The following is an 18,705-nucleotide window of genomic DNA, read 5'->3' as shown; positions in this document are numbered from 1 at the left end:
GGGGACACCACAGCGGTGGCCGTCCCCGTGCCACGGACACATTTAGGATGGGATTAGAGAGGAGATGGCTGGGATAGGGAAGGGCAGGTGGGGAGCCCTGGCACGACGGCAGTCACGGGGCTACCCCAGACCCACACGTGTGCTGCCTCCCTGCTACACGGCTGTGTGCATGGCACCGCACACCTCGGCACGGCACGGTGTGACATGGCGCGCTATGGCTGGAACGGGCTTGGCACGCTTGGCACGGGGCTCAGCCTGCAGCAGCCCTGGGTGGGCGCCCCTCATTTCCGATTCTCCCAGCCAGGCAGTGTGCGGGCACGCTGGGGTCACAGATCCCCGTGTCCCGCACACGTCCCGTGTCCCGGGGGATCGCGCCCCCGTGCCCCGCGGCGATGTCCCGCGCGCCTGCCGCCTCCCTGTCCCACTCGTGCCTCCCTGCGCTCCCGCCAGAACGACATCTCCCAGCAGCCCCCGTGGCTCCGGCGGTCCCGCTCCGCCATTGGCCGCGGCCAGGGCGCCCGGCACCGGGCTTCCGATTGGCTGTTCCCGTGGCAACGCGCGGCGGGGGCGCGGCGGAGGGCGTGGCCGGGGTGGCCCCTCCCGGCGCAGAGGGTTTGTTTGCGGCCGCCCGACGGTGGCGGACGGAGCGCTGGGGAGAGCTGGGCCGAGCCGAGCCGAGCCTCCGCGGGACGGGCATGAGGAGCGGCGGGACGCGGAGCCGCCAGCGCCCCCCGCCCGGGGCCGGTGCGCCGTGGGCAGCCCGGCGGAGCCCGCCGGTTCGCGGGCCCTGAGGCGCCAGTGACCAGCGGCTGGCCCCCGGCGACCCGTCGCCGCTCGGTTACGACGCTGCCTGCCCGCCCGCCCGCCCCGTCCCGCGGGAGCCGTCTGAGGGGAGACCTGGGCTATGCGGTGGTGGCTGCGCGCCGCTGTCCTCAGCCTGCTCGCCGGCGCCGGCTCTGAGGGTAAGGGGCCGCCGTGCCGCCCGCGGCGGAGTGGTTGAGGCGGGGCGGGGGCGGCCGCACTGCCAGCGGGACCGGTCCGGCCGGGGCCGAGTCCCCGTGAGGGCGGGTGGCGGCGGGGCCAGCGCACGTGGGGCCGGTGGCGGTTCCGTCCCGCCGGCGAGGCTCACCCCTCCCGCCTTGGTCCCGGCAGGCAGCGGCCAGAGCGAGTCGCGGGCCGCGGTGGGGCGGGTTGGGGAGAGCACAGTGCTGGGCTGCGACCTCCTGGACGCCCACGCGGCCCGTCCCCCGCTCTACGTGATCGAGTGGGTCCGCTTCGGCTTCGTCCTCCCCATCTTCATCAAGTTCGGGCTCTACTCGCCGCGGGTGGACCCGGAGTACGTCGGTGAGTCCCGCGGCGGTGGGTGGTTGCAGGGTCCCGAGGGTCCCCCCGGCCCCAGACTGGGGGCTGGGGTGTGCGGGCGGCAGCGGGCGAGGCCGGCTGGGCTGGCTCTGGTGCCCCCACCCCCTCTGGTGTCCCCCAACCCCGCTTTCCTTGGCCGGGCCCCAGCCGAGGGCTGCTGCTGTCAGACTGCATTAATCACGCTCCTGGGGCAGTGGGGAAGCACAGGGCTCCCCCGCCGGCCCCAGGCGCCAGGAGGGAATGCAGTGGGGCCAGGGAGGCTGCCCGCAGGCGTGGCTGGAGCGGGGGCCAGTAGGGATGGGGAAACACAGCCCCTGGCCCACCTCAACGGCAGGAGGGATCGCTACTGTGGTGGAGAGTGGGAGAAGCCCCCCAGACAGGCAGCTCCCGGCACGCCAGCCATCACTTCCATCACTGTGGCCTCTGGCTGCTGGGGCCTCCCGCAGCACCACCTGCTTGGGAACAGGATAGCTGAGAGCCCACCTGCCTGGGCTGTGCCATCAAGACACTGCCCTGCCACGCTGCCCTGGCTCTCCTGCCTGCTCTGCTGTTCTGGACCAGGGCTGGTGATGGTGGAGCGCCCTGTGCCAGAGGCTGCAGGGACCCAGGCACTGCTGTGGCTCATGCAGGTTGCTTGAAGATTGAGCCTGGGGAGGGGATTTTGGTGAAGCTGCTAATTGGAGCAAAGCTGTGCTGGGTGAAGGGCTGCGGCGTGGGAGGGGGATATTCTCCTCTTTACAGGATATTTAAAGTGAAGCGGTGGCAGACGTTGAGGGATCCCTGTGAGAGGGATCCCTGCAAGCACAGAGATGAAGACAACAGGAGCGTTCCTCGAGGACAAGGAAGCCAGGGCGGAGGTGAAGGGCTGGCAGCTGGCCAGCATTTTGGGCTGAGCCCGGCCCTGACAGCCTGTGGCAGCAACGCACTGAAATCCTCCCTCCAGACCTCCCATGGGATGGCACGAGAACGGCTGGAGTGCTGGATCATGCCTGCCCTCGCTGCTGAAACTGGCCCTTGCCTAAAAAACACACGGCAGGCTGAGGTTTGAGCCAGCCCCTATACTGCCTGGCCACAAGCAGAGCTGTGCTGCCTCCTCCCAGGCTGGGCAGGGGGAGATCGATTTTGGGGCACACTTGGGTCTCTCCCTGCTGCCAGCCTTGCCCAGGGGACACCTTTGCAGCCAGCCCTGAGCTGGCTCTGTGGGACCGTTGGTGACAACAAACCAGCCGGTGATGGCAAGGCACCTGCTTTTCTTGTTACCTGAGCCCGGCATCCTGGGGCCCCTCAGCCGCCGGAGCTCAGATGACCCAGAAAGGGGCTGGCAGCATCCTGCCTGCACTACCCTCAGCCCTCCCCCTTGTCCCTGCTGCCAGCACAGCCCTCCGGGATGTGGGAGCAGGATGGGCTGCTCCAGGATCAGTGCCTGTGGGGGAAGGGATGTGCTGAGGAGTCTGGTTGCTGTAATGAGGCTGAGGTGGGTGGGCAGGGGGGGCTAGTGGCTGTCGCCATAGCAGCAGGATGGCTTGTTTACAATCCTCTGGGAAGGGATGGAGGAAAGGGCAGGGGCTGTGGGCACAGCGTAAGGGTGAGGGCAGCCTCTGCTTCCAGCCCTTCCCAGGTGGGGCTGATGAACTGTCACCCAGAGGGACCAGGGAGCCCCCACTGTCACCGGTGTCCCTTGTGGGGCAATTTGGAGCATCCTGGGGATGGGGTGGGCTGAAGCTGCCTCTTTGGGAGCCCTCAGGTCACTCGGTGGGGAATGGGGTCAGCTCTCCCCCAGATACCACTGTTCCCTGTGGTGGTATAGGCGGCTGTCCAGTGCCATCAGCTGGGCTGGAGCAGGGCTGGTGGTCCCTGGCCTGGCTGCCTGCTTGGTCACCATGTCCCTGGTGGCAACAAGCACAGCAACTGGGGCTGCAGCCCCCTTTGTGTCCCTCTGAATGATGGTTGCCAGGCACTGAGGGATGCTGGTCTGGAGGGCAGTGGAGGTTTTGTTATCAGCAGGGTGGTGGAAGAGGAGGAGGGGGCTGGGGCCAGCACAGGGGATTAGGGGGAGGCTGGGGATCGTCCCCAGGGCACTCTGATCCCTTCCAAAGGGACCTTTGTTCAGCATCCTGCTCCTCCTCTCTGGATCCTGGGGCTGTGAGCTGGTGGCTGCAGGCAGGGATGGGGTTTCCCAGGGCTTGACGTGGGAGCTGGCTCTGGGGTGAGGAGTGGAAGGACCCCTTGTCGGGTGTTTTGCCGTTGCTCCCACCCCTGTTGCTGCTCATGCCACACCCCCTGCGTGGTCGGGGGTTTGTCTGGAGTGTTGCTTTGTGCTCTGAGTGAGGGATGCTGCTGGAGGCACCCAGATATGTCCATCTGTCCCCGCACCTCCTGCCACAGGATATGCAGTGGGTCTGGGCTGGCCATGGGGAGAAGCAGGAGGGCTGGGAGATGCAGCAGGTGGTCGGAAGAAGCTCTGGGCATTGTTGGGAAGGGTTTGCACCTGTTTGTATGCTGGGTTTTAAAGGGTTGCACAGGATCGTATGTGATCCTGTCCCTCAACTGCCCAGCCTCTGTGCCCAAACCAGCCTGCCCGGGTCCCGTCGCTGCTGCTCTTCCTCCTTGCCAGGCTCATTCGGCAGGATGCAGCCTCCTGCTGCCAGTCACACCTCTGCAGGGCCTGGCCTGGGCTCCAGTGGTTGGGCGGTGTGTGGGGACTGCCTGTGGCACTGAGCTCCTGGGTAGAGCTGATGGCAAGGTTTGGCAAAACTTACTTTGCTGGAAGTGCTTCAGGAAGCTGCTGGTCCCGGGGAGCTCTGGGATGTCGGTGGGAGTGTTGCGGGCTGCAGCAGTGCCAAGGGCTGCCTGTGGTGCTGCCAGCGCTGTGGCATGCTGGAAGCAAAGCCACCCCGAGCAATGGGACACCTGGGGCTAAGCCCACATCTCTGGCCTGGCGCAGCTCTCTGGGCCATCAGTACCTGTAACAGGGGTGGGGGCACGTAGCCCCAGGGATGCCATGGCAGTGGGCGCCGCTGGCTGCGCACCCTGACCGGGGCTGAGCCAATTGCCTGCGGCACGCCTGAGCCGATTATGGCTCTGATAATAGCCCAGGGGATTAAAGAGCAGTGCTCGCTGTGGCTTTGCGCCGTTATCCTCCTCCTCATCAAAGAGGCCATGGGGCACAGGGCTGCTGCCTGCTTGGGGTGATGGCCCCACAGCCCAGGAGAGTCCCCCACCGCCGTGCCCCACGAAGGGGTCTGTAAGGCTCATCCCTGTGAGGCAGGCAAGGGGTTCAGCCTTACCCCTGCCCTGTGCTGCAGGGACGGGGGACAGTGCAGAGGTGCCCAGGGCTTAGCAGGGCTCCTAACGGTGAGGCTGCTGGGGGAGGTCCTGGGGGAAAGGGCGGCTGAGGCTGGGGGGGGAGGGTCCCTGAAAGGTGAGGGGGAAGGATTTTGCAAACAGGCTGGCAGCTCCAGGGGGAGGCAGAGGTAGGAGTGGGACCAGCTCTCTTGCCCAGCTGATGAGAATGATGCTCAAGGTGCACTGATCTGCCTTGCTGAGGGGTCCCTGCCAAGGCCACCCTGCATGGGGGGCAGGTGCAGAGGCTGCCACCAAGTCTCTCCTCTCCTGTTTCCCTAGCAGCGGCAGCACATGTAGCACTAAATGTCGGTGTGACCAAGCTCCACCACAGCATGGCTGCCCCAGCTTTTGCCCCACAGCCATTCTCAGCCCCCTGTGGCGCCAGCTGAGGTGGAAGAAGCCCAGGCAGACCCTGCTGTTGCCAAGTGGGGCAGTCGGCCCCGCTCCGCATGGAAGCCTCTGAGCCCACAGCAGGGGTGGATGCTGCGGGGGTGGGTGGCTCTCCCTGAACCAGCAGTGCTGGCTGTGACTGTCATTCCTGGGTGTGCAGGTCGTGTGCGGATCGAGGAAGGCGCCTCGCTGCGCATTGACCTCCTGCGTGCCGAGGACCAAGGCTGGTATGAGTGCCGTGTGCTCTTCCTCGACCGGCACAGCACCGACGCAGACTTCCAGAACGGCACCTGGATCCATCTCACTGTCAATGGTACTGTTGATCCCACCCTCTGTTGTTTCTCTCTGCCTGACACCCTCCAAGATCTCTCAGGGCTGGTGCTAGATCCACTGGTCTTCCAAGACCAGTTGAGCTGGACCTGGGTGTAAGGGTCTGGCCTTGTCTTTACAGCACCTCCCACCTTCCTGGAGACCCCCCCGGCATTTGTGGAGGTGCGGGACCGGGACACACTGAGCCTTACCTGCAGAGCTGTTGGCAACCCCCAGCCTGTTGTCATCTGGAAGAGGAGCGACCTGGCTGTCCAGAGCGAGGACACAGTGCAGGTGAGGACAGCAAACCACCAGTTATCCCCACTGTGGTGTGTTCCCCCCCCTCGGCCAGGTCTTGTGGGGCAGCCAGGCATGCAGAGCGATACAGCTCTGCTTGGCTGGAGAGCAGGCAGCCATCCCCACCATGGTGGCACCTCCACCAACCCTGGTCACAGCATCATTTCCTGAGAGTGTCATGTCCCTTGGTGGCCATGCCATGTGCTTGGTGCTGTTGCAGGTAAGGAATGGGACGCTGAGCATCGCCATTGTGGAGCGCGCCAGCGCAGGCACCTACACCTGCCATGCTTCCAGCAAGGAGGGTACCATCACCCACACCACCCGCGTTCTTGTGCAGGGTAAGAGCAGGTGCTCACCCAGCCATGGCCCTGTGGGCCACCCCACTGGGTGTTGCAGGACATGGAGGAAGCCGCATTACAGGTTGATTTTGGGGCAGGTGCGGGTATGATGGGCTCTGGGAGCAATGGGGGCTGTCCCCTGTCCCCAGCCCTCACCATCCCCTCTGCTCCACAGGTCCACCCGTCATTGTGGTGCCACCCCAGAACATCACCGTCAACATCTCCCAAGATGCCTTTCTGGCGTGCCAGGCTGAGGCATACCCAGGAAACCTCACCTACACCTGGTTCCAGGGCAGCAGCAACGTCTTCCACCTCAGGTACTTCAAGGATGGGGATGGCACCGAGGCGGCTGCAGGCTCCTACCAGCAGTGCTGGGGCTGGAAAGGGCTGATGTGGCCCTGCAAAGCCTGGATTGGCGCACATGGACCAGCTGGGTGCATGGCGGGGGTGTTTGCTCATCTCAGGGCAGTGGGGATGGTCCCAGCTGCACCACTCACCACCACCCCCTGATTCCCTTGCAGTCATCTCCAGGCTCGGGTCCGCATCCTGGTGGACGGGAGTCTCTTGCTCCAGCAAACGACCCCAGATGATGCTGGCAAATACACCTGCATCCCCAGCAATGGGCTGTGGAAGCCGCCTTCTGCCTCAGCCTTTGTCACAGTGCTGTGTAAGAGCCCTGCAGCCCCTCACTAGCCTGGGCCGTGCTATCACCTCAGAAAGGCCCTGCTGGGCCAGCCCACGGGGGTCCCTGATGGCCATGGTGGGAAGGGATTGCCTCTTCAGCTGCCACAGGGACCCGGGCTCCCAGCCGCCCCCATGCAGGCCCCGGCACCCTGCTTGTCCTCACAGATCCAGCACAGGTGACCACCATGCTCCCAGAGACCTACTTGCCCAAGGGGATGCAGGGTGTGATCCGCTGCCCCACCAGGGCCAACCCCCCACTGCTCTCTGTCAGCTGGACAAGGGACGGGCAGCCACTGGAGCTGGACAAGGTACCGCTGTTTGCACCTGCCCCTGCCTTCCCACCCTCTCAAGCCCCTCATCCTGACCCCATGTCCCCTTCTCCCAGCTCCCTGGCTGGTCTGCAAGATCAGACGGCTCCATTGTCATTGCAACGGGGAACGACGATGTGCTGGGAGTGTACACATGTACCCCATACAACAGCTACGGCACAGCCGGCGAGTCCCAGCCGATGCGTGTCTTGCTCAAGGTGCGGCTGTGGGGGTGTGCATGCTGCCCGAGCCCAGGCTGCTCCCACCCTGCCATGCCGAGCAGCCTGCCTGCATTGTGTGCCTGTCAGCCTGCCCTGCTGCGGGTCTGTGCCATGTCCCGCCTGCTGCCAAGCCCTACACTGTGCATCCCTGTCTTCCAGGACCCCCCCACCTTCACGGTGCGCCCCAAGGAGGAATACTTCCAGGAGGTGGGCCGGGAGCTGGTGATCCCCTGTACAGCCCATGGGGATCCCCCACCCACCATCACCTGGCTGAAGGTAGGATCCACCGCTTGGGGGAACCAGCTGCACCCTCCTGGGAGGCAGATACTGCTTTGAGCTCTGGGGCATCCCTCCTAGGGCAGTCCCTGTGTCCCTCACCGATGCTGCAGGGTCACATCTCTCCTGGTTCCTGCAGGAGAAGGGTCCCAGGGCACTTTGCTTGTTTTGTCTTTGCCTTCTAAGAAAACAGGGCAAAATCCTGCCCCTTGGTTTCTAAACCAGCCTCAGGGTGGTGTATCACATCAAGTCCCATTTTTCCCAGGGCCCTGGTGTTGCAGGGTCACTGCAGAGCAGCCATCCTGGCCCTGCGATGGGGTAGGCTGGGTGGTCACCCACTGTCAGTGTGTTGGTGCTTTGCCATGCAGATGGGCAGCATGGGGAAGAGTGGTGCCCAGGTGGATGCGAACAACAGCCTAGTCTTCCGCCCACTTGTCAAGGAGCAGCACGGGGTCTGGGAGTGCACGGCCACCAACCAGGTGGCCAGCGTCAGCACTGCCACCTCTGTCCATGTGCTGGGTGAGTCGCCAGTCCGTAGGTGCTGGGCTGCCCTGGGGTGGACAACACTGGCCCCTGCTGTGCTGGAAGGGGTGGAAATGCCCCTGCACAACTTGTCCAAGCCACCCAGTCTGACACATCTCTCTGCTTCCCCCACTAGGTACCAGTCCTCATGCTGTCACCAATGTCTCTGTGCTCCCGCTTCTGCTGGCAGCCAACATCTCCTGGGAGCCAGGGTTTGATGGAGGCTATTTCCAGAGGTTCAGCGTCTGGTACACACCACTGTGAGTGCCCACAGGCAGAGTCTGGTGTCCCACACAGCCTCCACTCTACCTGGGGCCCTTGGCTCTGGACTCATGGGTCCCACATCTCCTCAGGGTGAAGCATCCGCCCCGGGCTCATCATGACTGGGTGTCGCTCTCAGTGCCAGTGGGGGCTCAGCACCTGTTGGTGGAGAATCTGCAGCCAGACATGAGCTACCAGTTCAGCGTCCTGGCTCAGAACAAGCTGGGCAGCGGTCCCTTCAGCCAGATTGTCACCTCCGTGCCCAGAGGTGAGAGGGGGCCTGTGCACTCCCTAGAGCAGCCCTGGCCCCCCAAAGGCCTTAAGCACCTGGGAGGCTCCTGGTTTGGCCCTGCTGTCCCCCCACGCCAGCATCCCCCTTTCTCCTCAGGCTTCCCAGTGACCACAGTGCCTCCAGACCCACCAGCCATGACCATGCGCGTCTTCCTGTCCCCGCCGCAGGCTCTGACCGCCAACGAGACTGTGCGTGGGGTCCTGCTGCAGTGGGAGCCCCCGGCTCAGTTCTCGGTGGCGCTAAGCGGCTATGCACTGGAGCTGCGGCAGGACAAGGGTGGCTGGGAGGTGCTGGACCGCTCCATCCCCAGCACGAAGACCCAGGTCCTGGTGCCAGGACTTATCAAGGTGAGAATCTGACCCTGGCTGTGAGCCTGTTACCCAGAGCCAGAGCACTCTGCAATGCTGCAGAGCCACTTAGCTCTGCAGCTGTGTGAGCTGAGGCTTGGCTGGCCACTGCCATCAAGGCTAATGGTCCTCTGCTCCCCCAGGACGCCTTCTATGAGTTCCGACTGGTGGCCTTTGCTGGCAGCTACATCAGCAATCCCAGCAACACAGTGAACATCTCCACAGCAGGTGAGGCCTGGGCTGCTACCTGCTCACTCTTCTTGCACTGGGGACAGAAACCAGGGGTGTAAAGTGCTCGGCATGGCTAGGATCTTCCTGAACGGAAACCCCTTCATGCTGCTCCCACTCCCAAGTGTCCCTGCTGCTAGATCAGGGGATGCAGAACCCAGAGCAGGACCCCCAAAGCTAATGCTGTGGGAACACCCAACTCCACATGTGGATGTGCTGTGACTTCAGTCTCCTGGACCAGGTAGCAGGAGAGCTCTGTGTGGAGCACCCCTGCTCCTGGTGCCCAGCACAGCAGAGGGCACGGGTCTGCCCAAAGGCAGGTCTGCCCTGAGGGGTGGGAGAGCCGAGGCTTTGCTGTTTATCCCTGTGGTGCCAGCGACACAAGAGAGGCTGTGCCCCCTATGCTGGCGTGCTCTGCAGGTAGCCAAGCTTCTGATGGCGTCTCCTGTTTGACCCAGGCATGGAGGTGTATCCGTCTCGCACCCAGCTGCCAGAGCTCCTGCCACAGCCAGTGCTGGCTGGGGTCATCGGGGGGATCTGCTTCCTTAGCGTGGCTGTCATCTTCAGCACCATGGCTGCCTGCATCATGAACCGCCGGCGTGCCGCCCGCATCCAGAAGCGAAGGCAAGGTAGGAGCCAGCTGGCTGGCTGCAGGTGCCTGGATCCCGGGACTCCCGGAGAGCTCAAAGTGCCAGGGTGCAGGGCAGCAGAAGCCAGTGCCCAGGGCAGGGACAGGCCAGCCCAGGGCTGGGGGGCTCACCAGGGACGGTAGTAGGGCTGAGTGGGTGCTGCCATCTCACCATCACTTGAGTTGCTCGCTGTGTGATCCCCTTGTGTTCTCATGACCTTCCAGATCCACCACTCGTCTTCTCCCCCAGCAAGAAGCTTCCACCTCCACAGTAAGTCATGCCATGCCATGCCATGCCACACTCCTTCCCCCTCCCACTCCCTCCCTGTCTGGCTGTGCTCCCCATTGTTCATTCACTGCTGGCTGGGGGTGGAGGGACAGGCTGGGGGGCATCCCCCATTGCCTCTGGCTGAGGGCTGGCTGCAGAGAGGCATTAGGAGCGGGGTGCTGCGGTCAGGGCGTGCTGTGTAGTGGGGCTCCCCGGCATGCTTCCTCCAGGGAGTTTTGGCTGAAGAAAGGAGCAGAAGGAGCAGGAGCAGGTCTGTCAAGCCCACAGCAGTGGTGCAGGGTCATGGAACCTGCTGCCAGATGCCTGGCACAAGCTCTCCCGGCACGGGGAGCAGCTGGACAAGCCTGGAGATGGGATGGGAATACTGCAGCAGCTCCCTTCTTCCTTACAGTAATTCTCCTGGCTCTGGTAGCCCAGACAGCACCATGAAGCTGAAGCTGCACTCATCATCCTACCGGAGCCTGCACCGGATGCTGCTGTGGGGTGAGAAGGCTGGCACCAGCCTGGGTCTCAGCATCGCTGGGTCTGGCTCCCAGTACACTGTGTATGAGAGCCACGTCAGGGAGCACATGCCCCTGGAGCGGATTTGCCGTGGCCCCGATGGGCGCTTCGTGGTGGAGACCAACGCACAGCCACAGGAGAGTGGCATTGGGGAGCTGCCCTATGCCGAGCCAGAGCCATGCCCCCAGCAGGACCCCGCAGGGCCACAGCCCGAGCCCTACCTCCAGCTGCCCACAGTGGAGGAAAAGGAGCCCATCTGCTGTAAGGGGGTCTCACTGCGCCCCCGGCCCACGGGGCAGGCCCGCCAAGGAGCCTGGGCTGCCAGCTACCGCCAGGGCCGCTACTTTGGCTATGGCAGCAGCAGCCCAGTGGATGAGGCTGCAGCACTGTGCATCATCAACATCAGCCCTGTGGCCTCTGCCTCAACTCTGCCTTACAGCACCATGGAGGAGCTGCGTGACAGCTCCGACAGCACCGGGCCCTGCCAGAGCACTGCCAGCGCCCTGTGGGACTCTCTACCCCTCGAGGGTTCACCCCGACTGCCCCTCAACACCCCAGCCCCCCCCAGCCTCGGGTGCAGCCAGCCGTCAGCTGGCTCCCTGGCCCAGAGCGGGATCCTCCAGTACCTAAGCCTGCCCTTCTTCAAGGAAATGTGCGTCGATGGCGACTGGACGCCCCCAGAGGAGCCAGCAGAGCCTGGCCATGCCAGCAGCCCCCAGGAGCCTGCCAGCAGCCTGCCACCTGCCCTGCCAGGGGCTGGGGGCTCCCCCCAGCACATGAGACAGACACTGTGCCCGGACTGCACTGACATGTGTGCCAACGCCACCTCCCCCGCAGCCACTGCTTTCCTCCAGCCCCCTAGGCTGCCCGTGGGTCCTGCCAAGGCCTCGCTGCCCGGCACTGCTGCTTGGCCTGGCTCCCCCAGCCCTGGGGCCAGCCTGCGACCCCCGCCCCAGCTGGCTCACCACCTCCCCTCTGGCAGTGGCAGGACTGAGGCCATGCCCTTGGCCAGCACTGCAGAGCCCGGCTGGGCACCAGGCAGGCCACCAGATACTGCTGCCCTGGAGAAGTTGGTGCGGGGCAGTTTGACCAGCCAGAGCAGTGGCCGGGGCAGTGCCTCCTTCCTGAGGCCCCCCTCGCTGGCACCATCGCTGGGGGGCAACTGCCTGGGCACCCCCATGGGGGACAGGGGCAGTTGGCACAGTGGAGGCTCAGCACCAGAGGAGGGCAGGGCAAGGATGGATCCAGCCCTTGGCGGCGCTGGAAAGAGGTGAGCTGCAGACAGGAGGCTGGGGACGAGCTGGCTCATGCCAGGGCAGCTCTCGGCCTGTCCCATGGGGCTCGGCCAGGGTGTTCCAGTATGGAGCCACCTGACTGCCTCCCGGCCCCTGGCCATGCCCCAGCTGCTTCTCCCTGGGGCTGGCCCGTTACGGGATCCCCCTGTCCCTGCCCCTGGGCACCACCACCCCAGCTCTCCCCACAGCATCCCTGCCTGCCCTCGCCCCTGCTGCCTGTTTTCCCCCCTCTGGATGCTAGTGGGGGGGCTGTCCTGACACCCGTACCCGCAGGAGGAACACCTCGGTGGATGAGAACTACGAGTGGGATGCAGAGTTTGCCCTGGAGTCGGACATTCTGGAGGCACTGCAGCTCTACCGCGGTGGGAACCCAGCACGGCCCGTCTCCACCATCGCTCTGCGTGACTTGGAGCGGCAGAGTGAGTGCGGCACCCCCTGACCACCATGGGCTCGTGTGGCTGTCCCCTACCCTTTCTGGGGTGAGGTGACTGGGAGAGAGGGGTGGCAGGGCCCTTTGGCACCCGTGTTCCCTGGGCACTGCAGGTGCGTGGTGTAGCTGGGTTGGATGGTGCCTGTCTCCTTGCAGAGCCTGGCGGCGGCTCCTCCCCGGTGAGCTCGGTGTCGGCGGAGGCGCTGGTGTCGGCGGGCAGCCCCGTGGAGTATGGAACGGCCCTGTGCCAGGAGCTGGCAGCGTTCCGGCGTCGCAGGGAGGCGGCCCAGCAGCGACAGCAGCAGCTGGGTGCCCGAGGGTGCGGTGCCGAGCGCTTCGAGCTGGCCACGCTGCTCTAGGGACCCCCTGAGACCGCCCGGGCCGGGAGAGAAGGATGTTGGGGTGGAATAAAGCCGCGTGAGAGCAGCACCCAGCTCCTGTTTGGGAGGGGCGACGGTGCCCACCATCCCTCCCACCCCGGGGCACCCACCACCCCCTGACTCGCCGCACCCAAGCCCCCAGCCCCTCCAGGGTCCTGCAGCTTCCCCTCGCAGCTCCTCCCGTCCTCGTGCTCCCTACCCCCCCGGGGGAGCCCCCCCGCCGCGTCCCATCTCCCCTTAATCCTGCTCCATTCCCCCCCCACCTGCTGCCCCCCCCCCCCCCCCGCCGTCTGCCCTGCCCTCGTGCTTTCGTTCCCGGTGGCCCCCCCGGACGGTCCTTGCGCTGTCGCCCTGGTGTGTGCCTCGCCCGCCCCAGCCCTCCCCGCACGGTGTCATCGTCTCCCCGGGCCGCGGGCGGGGCGGGGTCTGGCGGCGGTTCCCTGCGGGGCGGGGCCTGCGCGCCTCGTTCCCTTATATGGTCACGCCGAGGGAGCGCGTCATGGGGTGGGGCCCAAAGCGCACTACGTCACCCCCCGCCCCGGGGTGTTCCGGGGGTCGACCGGGGGCTCTGTTACGGGTCACACCGGGTCACCCCCGGGCTGTGTCCCGGACCTCGCCCATCTCCCCGCGGGTCCTGCCTGTGTGTTGCCCCGGTCTGTCCTGCCACCTCCCCCTGCCCCATCCTGCCCTCTAGGGTCACCCCCGGCTCTGTGCCCCCAGACCTGCACCACATCACATCGTGGCCTCTGGTCTGATCTTGCGTCCCCCTCATCCTGCCCTGTGTCGCCAGGGTCCCCCATGTCCCCTGCATCCATCCCACCCCTGTCCCACATGTCCTGTGTCACCCACCACACTGTCGCCCTGGCTCCATCCTCCGAGCATGCTGCCCTGTACCACCTCCTCACCTCCGTATTGTCCCCAGACGTGCCCCTCCCAGGTCCTGCCTTGTGCCGCCCCTGGGGGCCTTCCCCCATTATCACCTGAGGCTGCCCCCAGGGCCCCTGTCCTCAAACCAACCTGTTGCCCACCCCCAGCCCCCATGTTCCCTGGCTGAGTCTCTCCAGGGTCCTGTCACCATTTCCCTACCTCTCTGTGTCACTCTTAAAGCTGTTATCCCAGGTCTTGCCACTCTGTCACCCTCATCCTGTCATCCTAACCCTACCTTCATGTCACCACCTGAGCTTGTCACCTCTGTCCCATGGGTTGCCCTGGTTCCCCATGTCATGTGCCGCCCGCTCTCTCAAGCTCATCTGCGTGTCCCCCAGCCATGCACCCATGTCACTGAAGCCACTAGAAATCCCCGAAGGACACTTGTGACCTGGAGGGGGGTGCAGCAGACAGTGCGCAACCCGCTGCGTGGCACCCATGGCTGCAGGAGGGGCTGTGGCTACCGCGGGGGGGAGGGGGGGGGGGACGGGGTTTGACAACGCTAAGGCTGGTCCCCACCGTGATGGTGTCCTTGCAGCCAAGCTCCAGAAGACTCAGCTGGCTCAGAAGGGCCATGTGCTGAGCCCAGGATAGATTTTGGGTGCTGAGGGGTGGGTAGAGTTGTGGGGATGCCACAGCAGTGGCCCTGCCACCCATTCCGGAGGCGAATGGTGACTTCAGGCCGAGGTTTTTGTTTGTTGTTTTGGTTGCACTTCCCATGGAGATGGGACTTGTGCAAGCACCATTGTCCCTCCCTGCGCCACTGGAGATGCCATGGGTGCTGGGGAGGCTGCGTCCCTGTGGAGCCTGCAGCCCCTTCTGCCACTATGGCCAGGCCCTGATGGTCCCCACCACCACAGCAAGGCCCTGACACCCCCCACATCCCCTTCCACTGTGGGGACTGGGGCCCCTGCTACCACAGCTGGGCCCTGTCCCCATCACAGCCTTGTCCCCTGCTGCCACCATGCCAGGCTCTGTCTCCACCATGGTCACCACACCGCCCATGTCCCCCTGCCACTACAGTGACCCCATCCTCACCAAAACCTGCATGTCCCTCAAACACAACGGCCACCCTGTCCTCACCTCAGCCACCACAGCCACCCTGGCCCTGCCACAGCCACCCTGTCCTCACCTCAGCCATCCTGGCCCCACCACAACCCTTGTCCTGCCACCACGGCAGCCTTGCGCCTACCAAACCCCTCGTGTCCCCCTGCCACCGCCGCTGCCTTGGCTCCAACACAGCCCCCTGCCCCGCTCCCCCCTCTCCCCGCGGAGCTGCCGGGCGGGGCTGCCCGGGACGCGGTGGCGGCGCGGCCCTAGCCCCGGCCCGGCGGACCCGCCCCGGGAGCGGGCGGTACCGGGCCGCCCCCGGCCGCGCTGACATCAGCCGTGAAAAGGGCGCGGGCGGCGGCATCCGCCACTGCCGCCCCGGGACCGCGGGATCGGCGCCGCAGGTAGGGCGGGGCGCGGGCGGCGGGCACCGGGCAGCGCCCGCGGGCACGCGCGGCAGGTGGGGATCGGGATCGGGGTGGGGACCGAGACGGGACCGGCCACTCTGCACTAAAATGGCCGAGGCCGCGCTGACCCGGGGGCACGGCGCGGGACCGGTCCCCCGAGGTGCCCCCTGCCCCGCCAGGCCGGGGTAACGGCTCCGGGCAGTGCCGGGCGCCGCGCCCGCGGAGCCACCGGCACACGCGGCCGCGCCCGGGAAGCGGGATCCGGGTGCGGCTTCCGTCCGCGCCGCTCCCGGCGCCCTGGGGGCGCGTCCGTCCCGGGGCTGCGGATCCGTCGGAGCTGGCGCGGCGGTCCCCGGCGCCGGGGCTGTGCCTCGCCCGAACCCCGGTCCCCTCCTCGCTGACCCCGGGGTGGCCGCGTCCCGGCCAGGCTGCGTCCGGTCCCCTCCCCGCTGCCCCCCCGCTGCCCGCGTGGTCCCCACGGTTGCCCTGTCCTCTGTATGGTCACCTCCCCGCTGATCCGGGGCTGGTTGTGGGGTCCCCTGGGCAGCTGTGTCCCAGGCAGGGGTCCCCCCCTTCGCTGGCCCCGGGGGTCTATGGGGGCCCCAGAGTGGCTGTGCCTGGGGAACAGTCCCCTCCCTGCTGCCTTCGGAGCGTCTCGGGGGTCCCCAGGGTGGCCCTTGGCTGGCTGGGGTCCCCCCCCCGCTGCACTGAGGGGGTCTATGGGGTCTCCAGGGTGGCTTGGTCCCGGCTTAGGCTGGTTATAGCCCCCTCCCTGCTGGCCCCAGGAGACCTATGGTTCCCCAGGCTGTCTCTGGGGACACCAGGGTGGCACCATTCCAGCTGGGATCCCCTCCCAGCCGGCCGGGGCATGGTCCCGTCCCCGGGGCTGCCGTGGGCTGGCCGCGGTGGCCGTGCCTCAGCCGGGCTGCGTGCGGCCCCCTCTGGTTCGGTCCCCAGCCTGGCAGTGTCACAGCTGGGCTGGGGCCGGCCCTCCCCTCCCGTCTGGGCAAGCCCCAGCTGTGTCGGGGAATCAGCCCTGTCTGCACCAATTTCAGCTCCTCTTTGTTTCCCAACCGGCTTGGCCCCCGGCCGGGAGCTCCCCACACCCCGGGGAAGCGGCTCCCGCCCTGCGGGGGCTGCCTACACCCTAGCCCTTGCCCCAGGGAGCCCCACGGCTTTCGGGGGGGATGCCTGGCTGGCCCTGGACAGCCTGCGGTTGGGGGGTGGCTCTGGTGCTGAGGCTTCAAACCGCTGCCAGCGGCTGCCACCAGCTTCCCCAGGGGCTTGGGGCTGATTTTCCTCCCGTCCTGGTGAGCCAGGTTCCCGGTGACAGGAGCCCCGGGGCTTGAAGGCAGGTGTGTGACAGGGTTGAGCTCTGTCCCAAACTGACCTTGGTCCCCCCAAGTTCGGGCTGGGCTGCCCCAGGCCAGCAGCTGCAGCATGTCCCCAGCTGGGACGTGGGAGCCGTGGCTGGTAAGGGCCCCTGGATCCCTGGGGCGAGCAGCACACGCTCCTGTTTCTACGTGCCAGGGTGCCCCCCCAAACTCTGGGGGTGCAGGACTGTGTGCGGGAGATGATGCACGGCCCGGGCAGCACAGTGTACCCTCCGTGTCAGAGGGGGTCCAGACTGCCCCAGAGCTTGGAGCACCCCAGCTGTGTGGGCAGGGCAGTGCTGCTCTGCTTGTGCCCCACATGGGCACCTTGCACAACCCCCATCCTCCCCAGTGCAGATGGCACCGCTCCTGTGGTACCTTGGCCCAGGGCAGTGCCTGGCCACCAGGCCCGCCAGGTCCAGCTCTCCTGCCTGGGTAGAGGTGCTGCTGATGGCAACCCCAGGCCCTGTGCTCCTGAGCCAGTCCCAGGTCTGGCACACAGCCCGAGCAAACGGGTGAGCTTTGCAACAAGCTTCGACTGGCACCGAGTGCCTGCCAAATGTACATGCGCTTGGTGGGGCTGAGCCTGAGGGGACAGGGATGCTCGGGGCAGGGGTCTGGCCCTGGCCTGGCATGGAAGAGCCACCATTCTGCCCACCCTGTCCAGGGCCAAATTTCCCTGTCACCCTTGGGTGGGCACAGGCCCAGCGCCCGCTCCTGGCTGGCTGGGCAGGAAGCAGGCAGGGCAGGGCAGAGCCCAGGCAGTGCCTGGCACGGGTGATAAGGCTGTGAGCCGGACATCCAGGCAGCCTGGCTAGGCAGGATGGGGCTTTGGCACGCTGCTGGGGAGCAGCCACAGTGTCACCCGCTGTGGACACGGTGGAACCCACTGTTTCGAGGGGCTCTGTCACACTGTGGTCCTGTGCTGGACACCCCAGTGTGGAGCTGCTGACAGGGGTCCGATCTCTGCAGACACCCCCGCACACCGTCAGCATGGCAAACCGGGGACCATCATACGGCCTCAGCCGGGAGGTGCAGCAGAAGATCGACCGGCAGTACGACCCCGAGCTGGAGCAGATTCTGGTGCGGTGGATCGTGGCGCAGTGTGGCGGGGATGTCGCGCAGCCGGCACCTGGCAGGGATGGCTTCCAGCAGTGGCTGAAGGACGGCACCGTGAGTACCCCCGGGGCCGGCTGGGGCAGGGGGCTGCTCTGCACCCCCTGACCCGCGGCTCCCCCCATGGCCAGGTGCTGTGTCGGCTCATCAACAGCCTGCACCCACGGGGCCAGGGGCCAGTGGCCAAGATCCAGGCATCCGCCATGGCCTTCAAGCAGATGGAGCAGATCTCGCAGTTTCTGCAGGCGGCTGAGCGCTACGGCATTGCTGCCACAGACATCTTCCAGACCGTGGACCTCTGGGAAGGTGAGTGGTTGGGTGGGCGCAGCGGGGTCAGGGTAGGGGCGGGACGGGGATGGAGCTGAGCCTGCCTGGGGCCTTGCAGGGAAGAACATGGCGTGCGTGCAAAGGACCCTGATGAACCTGGGCAGCCTGGCTGTGGCCAAGGGCGACGGGCTCTTCGTGGGAGACCCCAACTGGTTCCCCAAGTAGGTCATGGGTGCTGTGGGGGTGTGCTGGGCAGCGGGGTCCCACAGGGACGCTGACACCTGTCGTGCCTGCAGGAAGTCGCAGGAGAACCGTCGCGTCTTCTCTGAGGACAAGCTGAAGGAGGGGCAGAGCGTCATCGGGCTGCAGATGGGCACCAACCGGGGCGCCTCGCAGGCCGGCATGACGGGCTACGGCATGCCCCGCCAGATCCTCTAAGCGCCTGCGCCGACCCCCCAGCTGCCCCCGGCGCAGCTCCCCCGGGCCCTGCCTGCCAGGGGCACCCCAGGGCTGGCCCCCAAACTGCCTTAACACCTGCCACGGGGACCAGCCGGGTGCCCCCTGGCCTGGGCACTTGCCCCCCTGCCAGTATTTCCGGGACCAAAGTCTTCTTTTTATTATTATTTGGCTGGGTGCAGGCGGGGAGCTGCTGCGCTGCCCCCCCATGACACTGCACCCACACACCCCCAGTGCCTTGGGGCCGTGGTGCCCCCCCAGCCCTGCTGCCGGGGGGGGGGCACCCCCCCGTGCCACAATAAACGGCTCTTCTTTCTACGCCTGGAGGGTCCTGATGCGGGGAGGGGGCTGGGCTAAGCCGGGGGCTCCCGCCAGGGTACAGGGCCTCTGGGCGAGGGGGCACCCC

At 66.2% G+C, this 18,705-nt stretch overlaps 2 protein-coding genes across 4 annotated transcripts; both read left to right on the top strand.

Moving 5' to 3' along the window:
* Nucleotides 1-587: 587 nt before the first annotated feature.
* IGSF9 (immunoglobulin superfamily member 9) lies at nt 588-12,752 on the top strand. 3 transcript variants are annotated; one of them, XM_055792086.1, is made up of 20 exons: nt 588-962; nt 1,153-1,344; nt 5,258-5,410; nt 5,549-5,700; nt 5,924-6,041; nt 6,217-6,358; nt 6,563-6,708; nt 6,891-7,033; nt 7,111-7,251; nt 7,414-7,530; nt 7,971-8,049; nt 8,189-8,312; nt 8,406-8,581; nt 8,702-8,952; nt 9,096-9,180; nt 9,639-9,809; nt 10,034-10,079; nt 10,489-11,868; nt 12,167-12,312; nt 12,480-12,752. In XM_055792086.1, the coding sequence occupies exons 1-20, from the start codon at nt 905-907 to the stop codon at nt 12,680-12,682; spliced, it is 4,023 nt and encodes a 1,340-aa protein (XP_055648061.1). In that variant the 5' UTR covers nt 588-904; the 3' UTR covers nt 12,683-12,752. The 3 variants fall into 3 exon arrangements, with proteins under 3 accessions (XP_055648061.1, XP_055648059.1, XP_055648062.1); XM_055792084.1 differs by having other exon boundaries at nt 589-962; nt 7,899-8,049; XM_055792087.1 differs by lacking the exon at nt 10,489-11,868 and having other exon boundaries at nt 590-962; nt 7,899-8,049.
* Nucleotides 12,753-14,925: 2,173 nt separating this feature from the next.
* Nucleotides 14,926-18,617, top strand: TAGLN2 (transgelin 2). Its single transcript, XM_055792151.1, has 5 exons — nt 14,926-15,084; nt 17,433-17,633; nt 17,708-17,882; nt 17,962-18,064; nt 18,140-18,617. The coding sequence occupies exons 2-5, from the start codon at nt 17,454-17,456 to the stop codon at nt 18,279-18,281; spliced, it is 600 nt and encodes a 199-aa protein (XP_055648126.1). The 5' UTR covers nt 14,926-15,084; nt 17,433-17,453; the 3' UTR covers nt 18,282-18,617.
* The last annotated feature ends 88 nt before the right edge of the window (nt 18,618-18,705 follow it).

This window comes from Falco peregrinus, chromosome 19 (genome assembly GCF_023634155.1).
Source record: "Falco peregrinus isolate bFalPer1 chromosome 19, bFalPer1.pri, whole genome shotgun sequence".
Taxonomy (NCBI): Eukaryota; Metazoa; Chordata; class Aves; order Falconiformes; family Falconidae; genus Falco; species Falco peregrinus.
Note: the sequence above shows the minus strand (reverse complement) of the source record. Positions and strands in the feature narration are given on the sequence as shown.